At 46.3% G+C, this 18,615-nt stretch overlaps 1 protein-coding gene across 10 annotated transcripts in view; it reads left to right on the forward strand.

Moving 5' to 3' along the window:
• Window positions 1–18,386, forward strand: part of SEPTIN11 (septin 11) — a 110,068-nt gene extending 91,682 nt beyond the window's left edge. For 2 of the 10 annotated variants that reach the window (XR_014501832.1, XR_014501834.1), the window contains exons 10-11: window positions 12,887–14,297; window positions 14,519–18,386. Coding sequence is in view for 7 of the 10 variants with exons in the window: in XM_083398504.1 (XP_083254630.1) it covers window positions 7,099–7,123 (25 nt within the window). In the remaining 3 variants the exon portion in view is untranslated. Of the gene's footprint in view, window positions 1–1,397; window positions 2,736–7,098; window positions 11,184–12,886 lie in introns of those variants that run through there. The other 8 variants (XM_083398504.1, XM_083398509.1, XM_083398510.1 and 5 more) reach the window with 5 other exon arrangements.
• Window positions 18,387–18,615: the final 229 nt, after the last annotated feature.

Below are 18,615 nucleotides of genomic sequence, written 5' to 3' on the forward strand. Positions count from 1 at the left end.
TAATTCTGGGAGATGTACAGCTTTGTTTGCTTCATCAAGATTACTAAAGATCTTTTCCAAGGCACTTATTTTGCCCAGTGTTTTGTGGTGGGTGTCTGTTCCTTTGCTCAATTAAGGGTTGTTGGGGTTTTTTTTTAGTGCAAAGTACAGTATGCTACTCAAGGATAGTGATTTGCCAATTAACTGGTATATGCTTTCTAAATCTGCAATTAAATTGCTGTGTTCCAATCTGTCCCAAGGCATGCACAGGCTCCCACTGCTTGCAGAAACCTTTGCATTCATTCCAGTGGAGGGAGCCCACCTGCACATGTGTTTCTTTGCACACGAGGCACTGAATCAATGGCGCATCCCATGCACATCTAAGGAGGGCATTGGAGGGAATGTGTGTGCTTGCACGAAGAAGGGCCCCATATTCAAGTACTGGCATGCCCAGTTGAAAGCCTCTCCAGTAGCAAAGCTGGGGAAAGGCCTCTGCCTGAGCACTTGGAGGTACGCAGAAAACTGCCTTGTATGGATTATAGGTCCATTTAACTCGGTCCTGTCTACATTGATTGACAGTAGCTTTCCAGGGTTTCAGGCAGGAGTCTTTCCCCACCCAACCTGGAGACACAGAGGATTGAGCCTGGGAACCTCTTGCACACATCCTGTGGCTGAGCTATGCCCCTTTTCCAAACTACTCAAAGGACACTAACCTTCTGCAGGCTGGAACTGCCCATATGTTGTTGGGCTCCAAGCTCCCATCAGCTACAGCTGGCATGGCCAGTGCTCAGGAACGGACATCCAAAACATATGGAGAGTACCAGCTTTGGGAAGGCTGGAACAGACAGGTAGCTGGACCAGTGAAGCCACCTGGTGGTGCAGCAATAAAACTGCTGGCACACTTGCAAAGATAAGCAGGGTCCGGTATGGTTCCAAGTTGGATGGGAGACCATGTGTTGAGAATCCTGCATTGCAGGGGGTTGGAATAGATGACTCTCAGGGTCCCTTCCAACACTATAACTTTATGAGAGGCAGCTGCTTGTGTCTGTCGCTGGAACCGGAACATTAACTGGGGAAATGGATAAATTAACCGACCAGACCATCCTGTTTTTGCCACACATGGCCCTAAATTTAAAAATGCTGTGTGGCTTTTGGGTCTGTGTTTTATGTCTTTGCTACTAGGCTTCCACACAAAAAGAACTTAGCATGGATTTTAAAGGTTAAGGGTTGGTTGGTTTTCATTCCTTCCCATTCCATAATAATCCCTTTTGCAGAACCCTCTGCCATGAAGCAAGAAGCTGTCGCCAGCTTCCTTGTCATTTCCCACTGTTTTTTGCCCCCCAATTTAATTTCCCCCCCTTTTTGAGTTGCTATTATTTCTAACATTTCTGTTCTCGTGTTTGTTTTTTGATTTGCAGTTCAAGCTTCACATAAAGCCTGCCAAGTCAAAGGATGTTCCTGCAATCACCTGCTTTTGCAGTAATGAGTTTCAGCCATCTTTGTTTTTGTTTTTTCTCTCTTCCCTTTTAAACACAAATCCTTACTATATTAATAATACTGTGGTGGGTGGGTGTTGGAGCAAAGGGCTACCTGGCCTTGGGCTTTATTGGGGATATTCCTTCTTCCTCTGAAGAACAGAAACTGTAAAATTGATTGGAACGGGAGCTGGAACTAGATTGTAACAATTTTAAACTTGGGTCTTGTTCATTGCACTTGGGTCCACCTTTTGGCCGTGGTCCTCTTGAGATCCTCTTGAGGTGTCTGAAACTTGGGTTGCTTTCGTACAACGGGCTGATGCTTCTTTTTTCCCCATTTTGAATGGCAAACTCCTACCCTCCCACCTCCTGCACCAATGCACCTCTTTGCGAGAACATCATCCAGCCACCATAAAACCCTTTAAAGTCCATGGGTTTCTTTTATGGAAGGTTTAAGTACATGTTTACATTTTCCACCCATTGAAATCAATGGGACTTTTGTGGGTCTCAGGGCGGTGCCTTGATTTTCCTTCAGAAGAAGATTTAATACAAAGGGGATATTGTTTAGGGTTTAAAAAAGAAGAAAGAATTAAAGTCCCACTACACATGCAAATTGCTCTGTGGTCATCTGCACCAGGGCCATGATATTTTGAAAAACTGCATCACTTGTCGGAGCGAAGGAGGATTATAAGCCATGCTCAGGAATTTTGGCTATGTATAGCACATTCCATTTATACTGAACTGGCTCACTGTGGTTAGCTTTTCACACAAACCCTCCCCAACCCCCCAATTACAACCCATTTCTGCAACTAGCAAAGCCAGTCCAGCACTGAACACGATGATGGGAGTTGTAGTTCAAAAACAGCTGAAACACTGTCTTAGAGCAGTAGCCTGAGGAGTCCTGTGGGACTACCTCTGAAGCAAACTGCTGATATAGAGTAAGGCCCCGCTTGCCTTATGCATTTAAAACATTACACTTTGAACAATCATGGCTTCCTCCCAAAGAATCCTGGGAAGTGGAGTTTAAGTGTGGCGAGGCTGTTAGGAGAGGCCCCTGTTCCTTTCACAGAACTACAATTCCCAGAGTTCCCTGGGAAGAACAATTGATTATTAAACCACTCTAGGAATTGTAGGTCTGTGAGGGGAATCGCGACCTCCTAACAACTCTGAGCAATTTTAAACTACCATTCCCAGAATTACTTAGGGGGTGGGGAGCCATGGCTGTTTAAAGTGGTATGATACTGCTTTAAATGTTGAGTGCAGATGGGTCCTAAGGCTCTTTCATCCACTCTAAGACTTCTTCTGGAAATAGCTTGCAAGTTTGCAGAAGAAGCCCCAGGCCCAGGATTTGTGACATGTCTCTTACTGACATTGCATGACTTCGCACACGCATGATGCCTTTTGTAACCTCTTGGATGCTTTTCACTTTTGGCGTGTCCTTTTTAACAGGCTTCCCCAGTAAGTTTTGATCTTGCTTTTAACCAAACCTCGCTGCAAACATGAGATAACTAACAAACGCAGCACCAGAGCTCCACATTATTATTATTGTTAATTGATGGAGGATAACCTACTACAAATGCCTGGACGCAGAGGAGCCACAAGGGCGTTAGATAGCACAGGGGAAACATCCCTGGAATGTTAATAATCTTTACAGCATCAAGGATTTACTGAAAGAATTAGTGGTCTGTTTTATTCTGAAATGAAGAAATTAAACCTACTCCCTTAGGGCTCAGTCTTATGGGTGATGGGTGTTGTTCTTGTCATCTGATTTTAAATGAATAGGAATATCTTCCTAAATTTGTGTAAGTATATGAGCTCAATGTAAAAGATTCATCTTTCATTTCTCAGTTCTTAGAAGTGAATAGCAGTTCCAAATAGCCTGCAGGTCTTACCATCACAGTGCGCCCATGTGATCTCTCCTGTTTTTAACATTGTTGAAGTGTGGTATGGATGCAGCCGGTGCTTTTTTTCTTTAAAAAATATGTTGAGGGGTACTCTCATTTTGACCCAAGAAAATCGCAATTTTATAGTTCAAATTGGGAGAAATAAATACAGTAAATGGACAAAAAGTACAAAGATTCACAAAATGTTTAGGGCTATGCGTTACCCCCAGGAAAAAAGCACTGGATGCAGCCATAGGAGAGAGAGACAACCATGTTTATCCTACAACGTAAGAACCATCCCTCGGGCTTCACGCCATTTGTTAAACCATGGTTAGCTGCTGGTTGTTGTCAAAGCTCTGCTTGGGCCAGGACTTCAGAATTGCTGCTGCAAGGACAAGATAGGCTGAGCAAGAAAGGCATTGCCAGAGTACAGTCATAGGCACCTGCTCAAGGGCTTATTCGCACAAGTTTAGATGTGCACCCAAATCCCCTTTGCTTCGTTTCTGAGCGTGCACCCAAAGTTTTAAGTTGTGGTGTTGAAAAATAGGTGTTTGGGAGCACAGGCATGCTCATCAGAGTGCCAGGAATGGGTGTTGATTGTGTGCATGAGTTAATGGCTAGCAGGATTTACAGAACAAAAACTGGCAAGTAGGTAGAGCGTAAGAGTATTGTGGGAATGTGAGGGTTTTGGAATGTACAGAGCGTAGAGCAGCCTTAACCAACCTCCTGATGTTTTTGACTACTTCTCCCATAAGAGCCCAGCCAGAACATGATGGGGGCTGATGGGAGTTGTAGCCAGACATTGGAGGAGGTGGAAGACCTGTTTGTCAAAGGCTGGGCCCACAGGAGGCAGAAATGGCTACAGCACCCTGACTTTCTGCAGAGGGAATAGGCCGCATGTATTTTTAAAAATAGGTTTCAGTAACACCTTGCCTGCAGCCAATGTACTTGTCCATCCGAAGTTGAGCCAAGCAGGGATAGAAGGAAAGCCTTTGAATTCCACTGACTTTCAGAACAATTTCTATCTCATTATCTTTATGAAGCTGGTCTAATCACCACAACTTCCCAGGGAACTGTGGAAGACATAGCTTTTGATCTCGGCACCCTTGTTTAAAACCAGCATTTGCCAGGTTTCTTGAGCAGAACGTGAAGCCATGTGGCAGCCCAACAAATTTCTAAACTTGCTCGAACTCACAGTGTCAATGTCGAGCTGTGAGGGAAGACAAGCCTCTCCTGTCCAGATTACTTTTACTGTTTCCACTTTGAAATTGTATGTTCCAGCCAAGGCAAATATTGGAATGAAATCTCACCCCGTACCCAACCTCCTCTTCCCCCTTTGCTTTCCCTCGCTCTCACTTTAACTGTTGTGAAGCTGACTCTGAAGTATTTAACTGTTTGTATTTTTCTGTGCTGGACAGAACATTTTCCTTTCTGACACTTTCCAAGAGATGGCGAGTCCTGTTTACCTTCCGCTTCCCTCAACATTTTCTCTACTGCTGACGTGCAGCCAATTGCCCCTCTGCTTCCAGCTAGGTAGTCTCCTGTTTCTTACCTTTTTTAAAAAAGCACTCTTTGAAATTACGCTCGTCACCAAAGCCACCACCTTCCCTTTGCTTTCCAACTTTGCTTGCTTCTCTGCCAAACCGCCACGGTGTCTTTTTTTCCTTTTTCCTCTTCCCTTGCTCTTAAGCAGCAAAAAAGGCTAATCTGTTTGCTAAGGACATAGTTCTTAGCAAAAGCCAGAAGGCTGGTTCACACATCACACTAAACACAGGTTCAAGCTGCCTCTGCAGATGAAGAAGTCTTCGTGTGGCGGAGTGTAAACGTGCCGATTTGTGGAGCCCAGAGGTTGTGCAAACGGACTGCGCTTATTGAAACATTACATCAACTGTTCAAGTCTCCATCTCGGCTGTCTGCATGCACAGGTTGTACCTTTGTGGAATATGATGTGTGAACACCCTTAGCAGGATGGCTGAAAACCTGCCCAAAGGGAGGCAGATCAGCAAAAGATAGGACCAGTTTTGCGCTATACCATAATGCAGCATTTGCCAACCTAGTGCCCTCCAAATGCTTCAGAACTTGCAGTCCAAAGCACCTGTAGGGCTCCAGGGTGGCTAAAGCTGCTTCAGTGCAAGCTTGGCGGCCGAAAGAAGGGCTCGCCAGCTAAGCAAGCTGGATGAAAAGTAGTGATCCAAACAACTGCTTCTCTCTTGGCCTTGAACAGAAGGAGCCAGTTTCCTAACCATGCAATGCAGCAGCTTCGTTGTGCAACTATATGTTCAAGTTTCCCGAAGCTTGAATGCTTGTGTGCCGTGTTTGCACCAGCCATGTCTGTGTGTGTCCTGATTCCTAATCGGCTTTTGTGCCTGCTCAGTTTGTTTAAAGTATTTTATTTGTTCCGCCTGCTTAGTTTAAGAGAATCCCTCTGAGAAATAAGGTGGTTTTTTCCCATCTATAGCAACCTACCAAGCAGTAAAGAGAACTTGACCAGAAGTTTCTTCCCAGAAATCAGAACAGGAGGGTAATAAAATTCTCTGCCCAGCTTGGTGAGGAGGCCATACAGGCACATGACTTACCAGGCTCTTGACAGACTTGCAGATAAGCCAGCCTGCCCATGCATGTGAGTGCCAGCCCTTGTGGCACCTAGGCCACCTCCTGTTCCCTCCCCCCGCAGGCCCCTTTCAGTTTTCAAAAGCCTCCTTATCTGATCACCTGGAAGCAGGACTTAGTCACCACAGGTGAGTAGGCAAGTGGCTAATGTGCCAGGTTAGAAGACCGATAGATCCATCCTTGCTAAAGCAAGCATTTTGTCTTGTCAATTTCCAGCAGTCAGTATAGCTCAGAGGTCAGCAAACTTTTTCAGCAGGGGGCCGGTCCACTGTCCCTCAGACCTTGTGGGGGGCCGGACTATATAAGTGCAGGCACCCAGATCCTGGAGATTCTGCTATTTGCAGCCTAGGTCTAGCTGCCTCTACTGATCTCCCGTTGCAAACCCCTTTGCCAAATGTATTCTGGCTTTTGTCCGCCTTTCTTTTTTAAACTCCGCAGGTTTCTTTCCTTCCTTCCTAGCCCACTAATCCAGAGAATGAAATTCATTCTTGGTGGAGGGGGATTTCTTTCCGATTGCTCTGATCTCCCTCCCCTTCAGAAACCCCCATAACATAAAGTTATTTGTTGATGTATGCTCCAATCTGACTCTTCAACGCCCTTTTCGAAACCCACCTTTTAAATGTTTCAAAACATGGCGTCTTTATGGCACCTTAGAGTGGACTGCAGTCCACCTCTTGTCAGTTGGTTGCTCACGACTAGGTGCACCAGAATTTTAATGCGTGTGCAGTCAAAAGCACCTCCGGGTATAGGGCGGCATATAAATTCAGTTAATAATATCATAATAATCCGTTCAGTACAGATAAGCAGCAGCCACACTCAGATGCAGATCCCAGCGTATATTTGGAGACACACCAGATTTGTCTGCTCCTGATCCAACGAGAGACGCATGGGAGCTGGCTTACCTGCATGGGTCGCCTTAGCTCAGAAAGGTGAAGCACCTGTGGCCTTTTGGATATTGCTGGTCCCAACCATTATGGCCGGTGCTTAAAGAAGATGGCAGTACAACATTTGGAGGGCCACGAGTTCCCTGGGAGCTAATTAACTGCCAGAGAGCCAGGGTCTTGCCCTACCTTAGCCACTCCCCGGACCATGTTTAGCTTGCTAAATATTGCACTTGCTTCTCCTTTCTGTATCTATGCCTTTCTTCACAGCAGTCCTTGGCTCTGCACGGAATAATGTCTCTCCTCAAAAGCTTTTTGGATGTGCTTTCTCCTTTGCATGTAAGTATAGCTGCACAAGACCATTCTGCCCACCTTTCAGGAACTACCCAAAAGGGCTGGGTTTTTGTTTTTTTTTTTGCAAACGGGTGTGCCCGTGATCTGCAGGGGTGCAGAGATGTTCCAATATTACTTCGGCTAAATTGCAACTCGGTAGCACAGTCGGAAGGGGCAAACCAGCAAGTGGCCAAACACAGCGACTCCAGCCCAGCAACAGTTGGTAGAACTTGGCTTTCCTTTTGATCAGTGGCGCAGTTTGGTCACAAATAATGTTCAAAGGGCTTTGCTGCTGGAACCTGTGCATGTTGAACCAGAAATTATATTCAGTTCAGTTGAAGTTACTTCCAAGTAAAGGTGCTGTACTGTACATATTGAATTCAGGGCGGTCATCTAAGTAAAGACGTTTAGGATTGTTCTGTTGATCTGATATCCAGAAAGTTTCGTTGAGAGAGCGTTGGAACATACTGCCAAGTAAAAATGCTTAATATCCAAGTGGTGAACGTTTAGTTCACTTTCAGCAGTGGTGGTTATCCAGGAAGGAGTTACTCCTCCCCCACGATTGGGAGGTAGGGCTATGCAATTTGTACTTATTTTATTTTATTGCCTGGCCCTTCACTGACAGGAGCCTCCCGCAATTCCAGCAACAGCGCTTTCATGGTGCTCCCATTTTTATTTTTTGTGCTAGGAAAAAAGCCCACTTCACCGTTTTGTGTGATCTCCCAGCTTAACCGCCCTAAATACCCAGGTTTTACTGGTAGTCCTAGAAAAAACACAGCTTAGAGACACAAGCTCCATTTTTAATATGCATGCTTATGTGTTTATTTTCTATTTTATACGTGTTTTAATGTATGGGACAGCTGCCCATTCCTGCATTGCAGGGGGTTGGAATAGATGATCCTTAGGGTCCCTTCCGACTCTACAATTCTGTGATTCTATGAATACCTGCCATGAGACAGCCGAGTTTCTCTCTCCCCTCCCCCCCAATAACTTCGTGGAGCCAGATTAGTATTCTGCCACTCAAACCAATAAGTAGAGAAATGATGACCAGCCCTTGAGTAAATCCTCACTCTTGTATTTGGCCAGCTCCGGTAGTGTTTAGTCAGGAAGGTCAAGTGATCGAGAAGTTTACCATTCGCTTATTTTTATTTTTGAAGAAGTGCTTGCTATAAAAAGGAACAGGAAAACAAGACCCTAACTTTTATCTAATTTGGTTGTTTTTTTGTTTTGTTTTTTCACTGAACACAAGAAATGTCCACAGTGTCTTTTTCCAAGTGCCAAAGGCTATAACAGCTGCAGCTGTATATATATTTGCACTTGAATAAAAACCATACCCCTTTGCTGTGCCCTGGGAGGGTTGGTGTTGGGGGGTGAGGGGTTTTTGTTTCTTACAAAAATGTTTGGTGCAATGGCTTCACGTTGCTTCATACTAAGACCAGTCTTGGTCTGCATCCCTGGAAGGTGTGATGGATATTAATACAGAGTTTTGTTTTGGAAATCGCTCAGCCCTGGCCTGCCCACTTCTGTTGCAGCCAGTGGGGAAATGCGAATGGGAGAAAGAGTGGCTCTGGAATAGCATAGCAACAATGCGCCCCACCCATTGCAACTTGAACTTGCTTGCTTCTTTCCCATGTGTAATTTCATATCCTAAGCACCATACAATGGCTGATTCCTAGACAGTTGATTGGTTTTACCCACCACCACCAACACACACAGGGTTGATGGAGTTAGTTGAGATTCAATAAGGCTAGAGCTTTGCTATTGCCTGTCACAACCAGGGCCGTCTTAAGCATATCCGGCGCCGTGGTGCAAAGATCCCTCCAGCACCACTCCCTTTCCCAGAGTTGTCAACCCCTTTTTTTAGGGCTGGAGGAGGGGGCAGCGGCTGGAGGGCTGTTCCTCCGGCAGTTAAGAGGCGGAGGCTGGACGCAGCGCCTCCTGGCTCACCTATCTGCTTCGTGCCACGGTGGCCATGGCAGGCAGCACGCTGAGCAAGGGCGCATGCGCCACTCCCACCGGGCGTCGGCTCGGTTTTTCCCCTTTTAGCCTGCAGGCGCCTTGCGGAATTCAGCACCTACAGGCTAAAAGGGAAAAAACCGAGCCGATGCATGCACCCTCGCTCACTCAGCGCGCTCATTTGGTGTTCCCCGGACTCTCACCTGCCGCCCTCCAGAACTTGGCGCCCCGCACCACTAGCCTCTATGGGTAAGACGGGCCTAGTCACAACAGACAACTGATTTCCTATTTGACAGTGAGATTATAGGTGTTTGCCACACATGGTAGATGAATTGCTATCTGAAACTGCCCAGTGATTCCCATATTAAGAATGAGTCTAAGCAAATGATGGCCTTGGTTGCTTGAAGCTCTGCCACCTTGCAGCCTTCCTCCAAAATCCCTGTCTAAAAGGGCATCAACGTGCCATCTCAGCCATACCCACCCACCCACACCCCCGGGTGCTAAAATGTCAAACGCTAATCACCAAACAGGGAGCTATTCTATGAGGGCAACCCCTCAAAATCACATCCCCTTTCACACACCAGCTGCATTCGGAGGCATTTGCTTCTTGGTCAGGGAATGTGTGTCCAGGTCACTTCCATTACGCACTCTGTCTCCCGTCTTCCCAATTGGAACTATGGAGGGTCCAATTGAGGGAAAGTAGGGCTCCTAAAAATAATAACAAACGGGGAAAGGCTAGACTCCAAACTTGAGGGAACAAAGAACAAAGTCTGGACGGAGCACCAAAGTTCTAAAAAATATATATTGTGCGTTTAGTGTTGACGTTGAATGTGATGTTAGTGGCAACTGGTAAGCCAGTAACAAGAGCTATGAGCTCCTAGACATTAACATATGAATGGGATCCCATGAACACCCAAGATGGGTGAGATGCAGCTACTTCTGTGATATCAAAATGAGCAAATAAACACTTGGGGCAAGCTATACCAGAAGTCAGTGTCAAGCAAGAATGCCAATGTTAATGATGATAGTGCATTGTTATTTGGGACAGCTGCAACCACACTGGTTTACACATTAACCTTAACATAGACTCTTCACTATCTGCGTACTGCACCGTCAAAACTCCAACATGCTCTTTCCGCTGCCTAGACTGCTTGCATTGTTACCAGGTAGATGCATACACGATTTTTGTTTTCAAGTGAGCCCCGTTTAATAGGCAGCCAACACTCACAAACACAGCCAGAGTTTGCAGATTAAAGCCATTTAATCCCATTCGCACCAAATCATGGGTTTTCTATGCAGCATGAACATGGGGCTCCCGGCTTCAAGAGCTGCCCTATTTGTTTTACTAGGGATGATGCTTACAAATGTCTTGCTTTGCTATGTGACAAACTGAGACGCGTGTTGTGAACATTTATTATACCTTAAGAGGTTTGTATCTTTCTGACTTGCCATTCGTGGACGCCAACCTGTAACCTTGCCATATCTTTGCACCGAAAGGGGGTGAAAAACCACGGTTGCATTTACGGTAAAGTAGTCCTTACATCTGTGTAGCTGGAGTCTGGCAGTGTAGCCTTGAAACATATATGAAGGGTTCTGTTTTATCTCCTCCTTTCCCCCAATTTTATCGATATTGAACTGTGAACAGCCGTAGGAATATGTCGTTTGTATACTTCTGTTTTGTGGGATTTTGTGTTGTTGTTTTTTAAGGGGGGGGGGGAGTTTGCTGACTGCCTTAAAACTTTTTAGGTGTAGTTTCTTCTATTCGTTTCCTATTTTGAAAGTATCCTATGTTTTTACCAGAATGACTTTGTAACCGACTTACAGTGTTAATATAGCGCTATATATATATGTTATGTATCCGTCCATTAGACTTTTGTTAACACTTTTCAATGTCAAAAAATGGTTTTTCCAAGCACACCAACAATCGGCATCTTTGTGCATTTGACAGACACGGGGTTTGGGGTTTTCTTTTGGTTTTGTATATTTCCTTGGATGTTCATTCCTGAAGAGTCCGAACACACAAAAGCGGGAAGGAGAAAATACATTTTAAAAAAGCAAAAGCAAAACTTAACATGCATTATTCTTTCTTTTTTTTTTTTTTTTGCGGCCTTCATTTTTAAAATACTTTGATTTGCCACTTAAACTTTCTGGGAGTGATGAGGAGGGAAGAATTGGGAACGGGAGCCACTTGAGCCCAGCTGGTTTGCAGCCTTTAGGGGTATCTTCTATCATTTGTACACACTCTCCATCCCCTTTTTTCTTTTGCTCTCCCCTTTTCGGTCACAGATCATTGGGCACAGTCACTGCCATTTTAAATTGTCCATTCTGTGCTCTTTCGTTCCCCCCCCCCACAGCATCTTGGCAAGGTCCAGACATCTTTGTGCTTCATTCTTGCATGTTCCAGCCTCTTTATACTCGGGTCTGTTTTTGGCATTCCTGCATTCATTTGCAAAGGGCAGGAGGGCTGCCAGTATCTGGCATGGACTTGACCCCCAGAATCCTTTGCATCAGTTTAGAAAGGGAGGGTGGCACGGGGGGAGGGCAGGTGCCTTGCAAAATTTGGGCAGCTGGGGTTTTGACTCTGGCTGGGGTGGGACTGCAGGGCAACATCCACTGCAGTGCCATAGATTCCAGCGTATTAGGCGACTGGGCGTATAAGGACCCTGACCATTAGGTCCAGTCGTGACCGACTCTGGGGTTGCAGCGCTCATCTCGCTTTACTGGCCGAGGGATCCGGCGTACAGCTTCCGGGTCATGTGGCCACCATGACTAAGCCGCTTCTGGCGAACCAGAGCAGCACACGGAAACGCCGTTTACCTTCCCGCCAGAGCGGTACCTATTTATCTACTTGCACTTTGACGTGCTTTCAAACTGCTAGGTTGGCAGGAGCAGGGACCGAGCAATGGGAGCTCACCCCATCGTGGGGATTCGAGCCGCCGACCTTCTGATCAGCAAGTCCTAGGCTCTGTGGTTTAACCCACAGTGCCACCTGCGTCCCTTGGCGTATAAGACGACCCCCCAAATTGGCAGCTGCCAGTTGGGGGGGGGTCGACTTATACACCCAGTCTTATACGCGGCAGCTTCGCTGGGCAGCAGCAGTGGACAGCGGGCTCCGCTCCGCGCCAGGAGGAAGCCGCCCAGCGAAGCCGGCTTAGCATCGCTGGGCAGCTTCGCCGGGCGGCTTCCTACCGGCGCGGAGCCCACTGCCACCGCCCAGCGAACCCATACCTGGCGTATAAGACAACCCCCGACTTTTTAGAGGATTTTCCGGGGTTAAAACATCACCTTATACGCCGGAATCTATGGTATTTTGCAGATTTGCACAGATTTTGACTGTGCAGCAGAACAGCTCCTCCTTTCCCTCTCCCCGTGCACCTCTTAAATTTGTTTGGAGTACTTTTCGAACCCTCTGGAACAGATTTGGGGCAGGGGGAGGCAAATAATGTTGGAAACCCCCCTTGAGGGTCGAGATTTGCCCCCCTCTCTCCCCACCATGTGGAACAGAACGAAATGTTTTCAAAACAGGCAGAATAAGCATCATTAGATTGATTCAGATTGCCAAATTGTGCTTCTTTTGGGAAGGTGCCTGCCAGCCCCGACTATATGAATCCCACCCTAACCTCCCTCCTCACTTTCCCCTCACAGTTTCCTTTTTTTAACAAACAGCTGTTGTTGGGTTTTTTGTTTTCCTTTTCGCTTTTATTTTTTGCTTCCCCCTTTTTGGATTCTGAACCTTTTCTTTCTTTCTCTCTCTCTCTCTTTTCCGTAGCTTCTTCTTTATGTAGCTGTCAGTCACCTTGCCAAGGTCCACTTCCCTCTCTCCTAATGGACAGTAGCGCATTAGAGGAGCCAGCATGGCGTATTGCCAGACACGCCCATTGGGAGACAAGTTACCTCATTCTTCCACCACCTCTGCCTTTCTGTCTTTTTCGAAAACTGTGACTCACCGCGGTGTGTGTGTGCGTCTGTGCGTATGTGTGCGTGTCTTTCCCGAGTTGTCAGTCCACTCGCCGCTGGCGACCGACTTTTCACACTGCCCAGACTGAGAGACACAAAAGGTGGCGGAGAAAACTTGGGTGGCACCCAAGACATTGCACTGGGAATTTTCTTCTTCCTTTCCTTTTGATACAACGGGCACCTGCCGCTCGACATGAGAACAAGGAAATTGTGGACTGCAAAGGAGTGTGTGTGTGTGTGTTTGCATGAAAGAGGGAAAGGTGTGTGTGTGTGTGTGTGTGTGTGTGTGTGTGTGTAAAAGCCAGAGATGGTTGCTCAAGTGTTAAAACCCTACGCAGCTCTAGCACTAAATTTAATCCTCTCCAAGAGACACCGCAAAAAAATGGTTGCTATGAAAGCCATATGAACTCTCAAGGGTTCCCAGTATTTGTCTTCATAACACTCCCTAAACTGAGGGTGGGGGAAGTAACAACGACACCGGTTTGGACTTAAGGAAGGAGCCATCCATGTTTCAGATTGCAACCTGCTTTTAATCAGGTTTCATTTGTGTAGGTTGTCCCACATAAACTCAGGATTGGCCCTGCAGGTACACTTGGCAGGAAGCAGTCACCGATCCCGACTCTTTTTGTGTGTGGTGCTCATATTTATCTCGTTCACGCATTGTATTCTCAGGTGTATGCTTGATTATTATTTCTCAAGAATATACTTAAAATGCAATGGGTGAAAGTGGTCTGAGAAGAAATATTCCCATTTTCTTTCTTTCTTTCCCTCATCTGGGGTGTAAGGGCTGATTTCTTGGATTTTCAAACTGGCCCACATTTAAGAAATGAAGACAATTGTCCCGGTTCAAGACTAGACAGACTAGACACTTGTAGGTCTCAACACCTCTGGCTTGGGTTCAGAGGAGCCCTGAACTTCCATTGAGTCTCATGGTCTGCTCTGTTAAGGCTGTTGAATATTGGAACGGGATGGGATGAAACTCTGGGCACTATTCTCAGATCACCACCAAAGCCACATGAGACCAAGGACATGAGCACACTGACTTCAGTATTAGGTGAAAAATTCAGCAGCCTGAGGCACTTTGGAAAGAGAAGAAATTAAACAGGTTTCTTGTCTTCATGGCTACAACTAGGTTAGGGTTGAAAGCATATGTAAAATCTCTAAAGACAGAGGGGTGTTAAGGAGGGTTTGCACTTCCCAGTGACTAGCAGAAGGGGAATAAGGTAACTTGCATCAATCACAGGACTTTTGATTTCTGCAGTGCAGCCCATATTGAAGTCCACAGTACACAAAGCTGTGCTTAAGCCACATGTAAATTAGAGCAGGGCTTCCCAATCTTCGGTCTCCATCTGTTTTGGGACTACAACTCCCATCATCCCTAGCTAGCAGGACCAGTGGTCAGAGGTGATGGGAATTGTGGTCCAAAAACAGATGGATACTCAAGATTGGGAAACCCTGAATTAGAGCTTCAACGCTCAGTAGATAAATAAATTCCAGCGGGGTGTAGCAATTAAAAATGTGCCCCCTTGTTGATTGGGCACTTTGTCCCCGAGTCACGTTTGAGAACGTTCAGCGGCATGCTGCAAAAAGTCCCACAAAATCAAAACGTGTAAGGTGACAGCAACATACAGAAACAATACAAGAGACTGTTCTTCTTTGTACAACTGACAGGCTGCACTGCTGGGGTTGTCCCTCCAGGAAGTCTTTATATACCAACACCAAAACCTTAAACTTGACCAGGTAGCATGTCACCTTGAGAAGGCCAGTTAGCAAACTAGCTGCCACATTTTTCACTAGCCTCTACTTCCAGGCCACCTTAAGGTGCATTGCAGGAGTCAGATCTCCAGATTTAACAAGGCAGGCGCAACTGTGGTCGGGCTAGCCCTGTCCAGGAAGAGCTGAAGCTGTCTTGCCAGTGGAATCTGGCAAGCGTAGCCACTAAGGACACCTGGAACACAATGGACGGAAGATGGATCCTGGAGTACCTGGAGTACCCCCCAGACTATGTACCTGCTCCTTCAGAGGGAGTGCTGCACTGCCTAGAAAAAGGTAATGGATGAGAACCACTCAAGTATAGCACCTCTATCTTGTCAGGATTCAGACTCAGTTCATTGGCCAGCATCCAGCCCACCACTGCAAGCCAACACGGATCCAGGTATTGCACAGCTACTCCCATTTCAGATGTCACAGAGGAACCGAGTTGGGTATGATCAGCATCATTTATAATCAGCTAAAACTTGCATGGTTACTGAGCTGAGATTTCTTTTATCAGGTGACTGCCCTATAATTAAAAACAGGGCAGAAAAAAACCACGTCTGAACATTATGCCAAACCATTGTTTAGTGTGACATGCATGAGAAGAACCACCTTAAGCAAATGCGGGTTTCTGGCCAAATGCTAAGGAAGAGTTTGGCACTGATGCCTTTCCTTTAAACTTTGCTTCTTGCATGGGAACCAGTGGCAGTGGTTGACATTAACTATGGTTAGTTTAAACGGACCAACTTGATAAACCATGGTTTGAAGTTGGCTTGCTTTGAAACTGAGTTAGTTATACAAAACACAACCCTCGGTTCACACAATGGGAAGCTGAGTTCCAGGTCAACTTAAGTAAACACTTGTGCAGGTAGTGCTAAACCATTGTTTTACATGATGTATGAGCACAGCCAGAGTCTGTTAAACCTTTTAATCTCGTTGATTTCGTTGGGAGTTAAGTCCTTTAATTACAGTGTCCAGTGGAAACATCACGCTGAGAAACTTCCATCTTTCAAGAGACATCTGAACGTTATAAACTGTCTTGGGTGCTATTTTGGTGAAGCAGCTGTGTAGAAATGTAAGATTAACCACAGCCCAAAATCCCCACCCCCCAAAAAAATCCCTGCCAAGTTTGTAAGGATTCCTTGCAGATTATGTCACTGCTGTGACTTGGGGAAGTGTAAAGTCAGGGGAGGAACTCAGCAGAGCAAAGTCAGGGCCTTCAGAACATCCCAGGTTCAAATCTCCAGTTAAAATAACCAGGAATCAGGGCATGTAACTTTTATTCCTTCAGACCCCAGAGAAGCACGCATGGCAAGAGTCGACTACACTGGGCTATAGGCACAAAAAGCAGAGTGTCTGTTCCTTGTGCCAGTCCCAAGGTAGAGATGCCCTTGGCACAAACATTTATCAAGCTACTTCTAGGGTATAATCCAGAGAAGCACAATAGCAACTCTTTATGGGGGTAAGGGGTAGATAGCTCAGCGATAGACTGTCTTGCTGGGAGAGTCCCTACCTGAAACCCTGGAGTGCTTCTGCCAGCCAGTGTAGGCAGTATGGAGCTACATGGACTAATGATTTGTTTAAGGCACCTTCTCAAGTTCCACAGTGGGCTTCAACTCCCCCACCCACCAAAGCAGCACCCTCACCTGCTCTGTTGCAAGAACGGACCCTTTGATCTCACGCTTTGAAATGCTGCATTTTAACGGGGGGGGGAGGGGTTTAAAAGGTAGGTCCTGGGTTTTTTGGAAAGTAGCGGTTCGAATCCCCGCGACGGGTTGAGCTCCCGTTGCTCAGTCCCAGCTCCTGCCAACCTAGCAGTTGGAAAGTGCATCAAAGTGCAAGTAGATAAATAGGTACCACTCCGGCGGGAAGGTAAACAGTTTCTGTGCGCTGCTCTGGTTTCGGTGTTCCATTGTGCCAGAAGCAGCTTAGTCATGCTGGCCACATGACCTGGAAAACTGACTGCAGACAAACCCAGGCTCCCTCGGCCTGTAAAGTGAGATGAGTGCTGCAACCCCCGAGTGGTCTGCGACTGGACTTAACTGTCAGGGGTCCTTTACCTTTAGCAAAATGTTGCATTCACCGAAATCTCTTGCCAACCTCCACCGTTTGATACGATCTCATTCTGAGATGCCCCTTTCACACGTCAGCCTGTGGCAAAGGAGTTTGCAACTGTAAATATCCGTAAGGAAGCTGAAAACACAGCCAATCTCAATATCCTAAACAGTTAAGTGTTTGTGATGCACATATCTGTAGACACAAGTTGTTCCTGTTCGTTGTTCGTATTTTACAAACATCTTGGGTAAGGGTCCTTTAAAAAAAAGAAACCTTTGGTACAAGTCTTTTTTAAAAAATACAACAACCACATGCCCACATCTGCCCATGTTTCCCAAGTAGTCCTGCTGGGTTTTACGTGCAAACTCTGATATTTTGCATTGCCATTGGAAGAGTATTTCCTACCCTCCTTTTTACTTTGTTTGTGGGGGCGAAGCCTCCTATCCCTTCCATGTCTTTATTTTTTGCTTAATAGCTTACTATGGCCTCTGTATGGAACATATGCAAAAACAAATTAACTGTAAAAGTGACTGGAATAAAGCCCGGAACGTGCCAAAAATCTTGCTAGCAAGGTAAGCATGGAACGATGATGTATTAGCGTGGTTTTAGTGGGTCTGTTAAGTGTGATCTGCTTCTTGTTTGTGTTAGAGGAGTTCCTTCGTCTTGGAAGATGTACATTCTCCCACCCCCTATAGTGATCAACTTATCTCAAATCTTTGCCTAACTAAATATATAAAACACACTGCCATGTTCCTGCAACTGTAGTGCCCTCTCCATGGACCAGTTCACACATTACATTTTTAGGGGCACACATGCAAATACCAGGGACGTGGGTAGCGCTGTGGTCTAAACCACTGAGCCTAGGGCTTTCCGATCGGAAGGTCACGGTTCAAATCCCCGCGACGGGGTGAGCTCCCGTTGCTCGGTCCCAGCTCCTGCCAACCTAACAGTTCGAAAGCACGCCAAGAAAGTGCAAGTAGATAAATAGGTACCACTCTGGCGGGAAGGTAAACAGCGTTTCCGTGCGCTGCTCTGGTTTCGCCAGAAGCAGCTAAGTCATGCTGGCCATATGACCCAGAAAAACTGTCTGCAGACAAATGTCGGCTCCCTCGGCCAGTAAAGCGAAATGAGCACCGCAACCCCAGTTGTTTGTGACTGGACTTAACTGCCAGGGGTCCTTTACCTTTTATGCAAATACCATGCCATCCTACAGGTGCATTTGTTGGGGAGCTATGAGTGACTGCAGCCCCCTGCATGGTGTACACCTATTAAACCCAGAGTCCTCTCTGCAATGTGTGAACAGGCCCCAAACCCCCTTCTCTCTCTCTCTGGAGCACGAGTTGACGCAGCTACCTTTTGAACCTACTCTAAAAACAGAATTTAGGGGCTCGGCAGTGCCCACGTCATCGTTCAAGGATTCCTAAACTGATCTATTGAGTTTGTGCAAAGTTTTTTTTTTTGTGCAAGTCGTATGCAAATAAAACACAAACTGGCCTTGCAAACTTGTGATGGAGCGGTCTCCGTGTTTGTCTCTGCGTTCAGCCGTCGTTTATACAGAAGCACGGACACAACTGGAATGGCACGAAGTCTTGCTCCAATGAAACAAAGATCTTGTTGCGAGACAAAACACCATCCCCTCTTCAAGCCATGGAAAGGCCTTTAGTGTGCTTCCACTGCACTAAAGGAGAGTGCTATCCACAGGGGCATTTTGAATGCCTGATAACAGAAGCC

This window comes from Podarcis tiliguerta (genome assembly GCF_965153285.1).
Source record: "Podarcis tiliguerta genome assembly, chromosome: 9".
Taxonomy (NCBI): domain Eukaryota; kingdom Metazoa; phylum Chordata; class Lepidosauria; order Squamata; family Lacertidae; genus Podarcis; species Podarcis tiliguerta.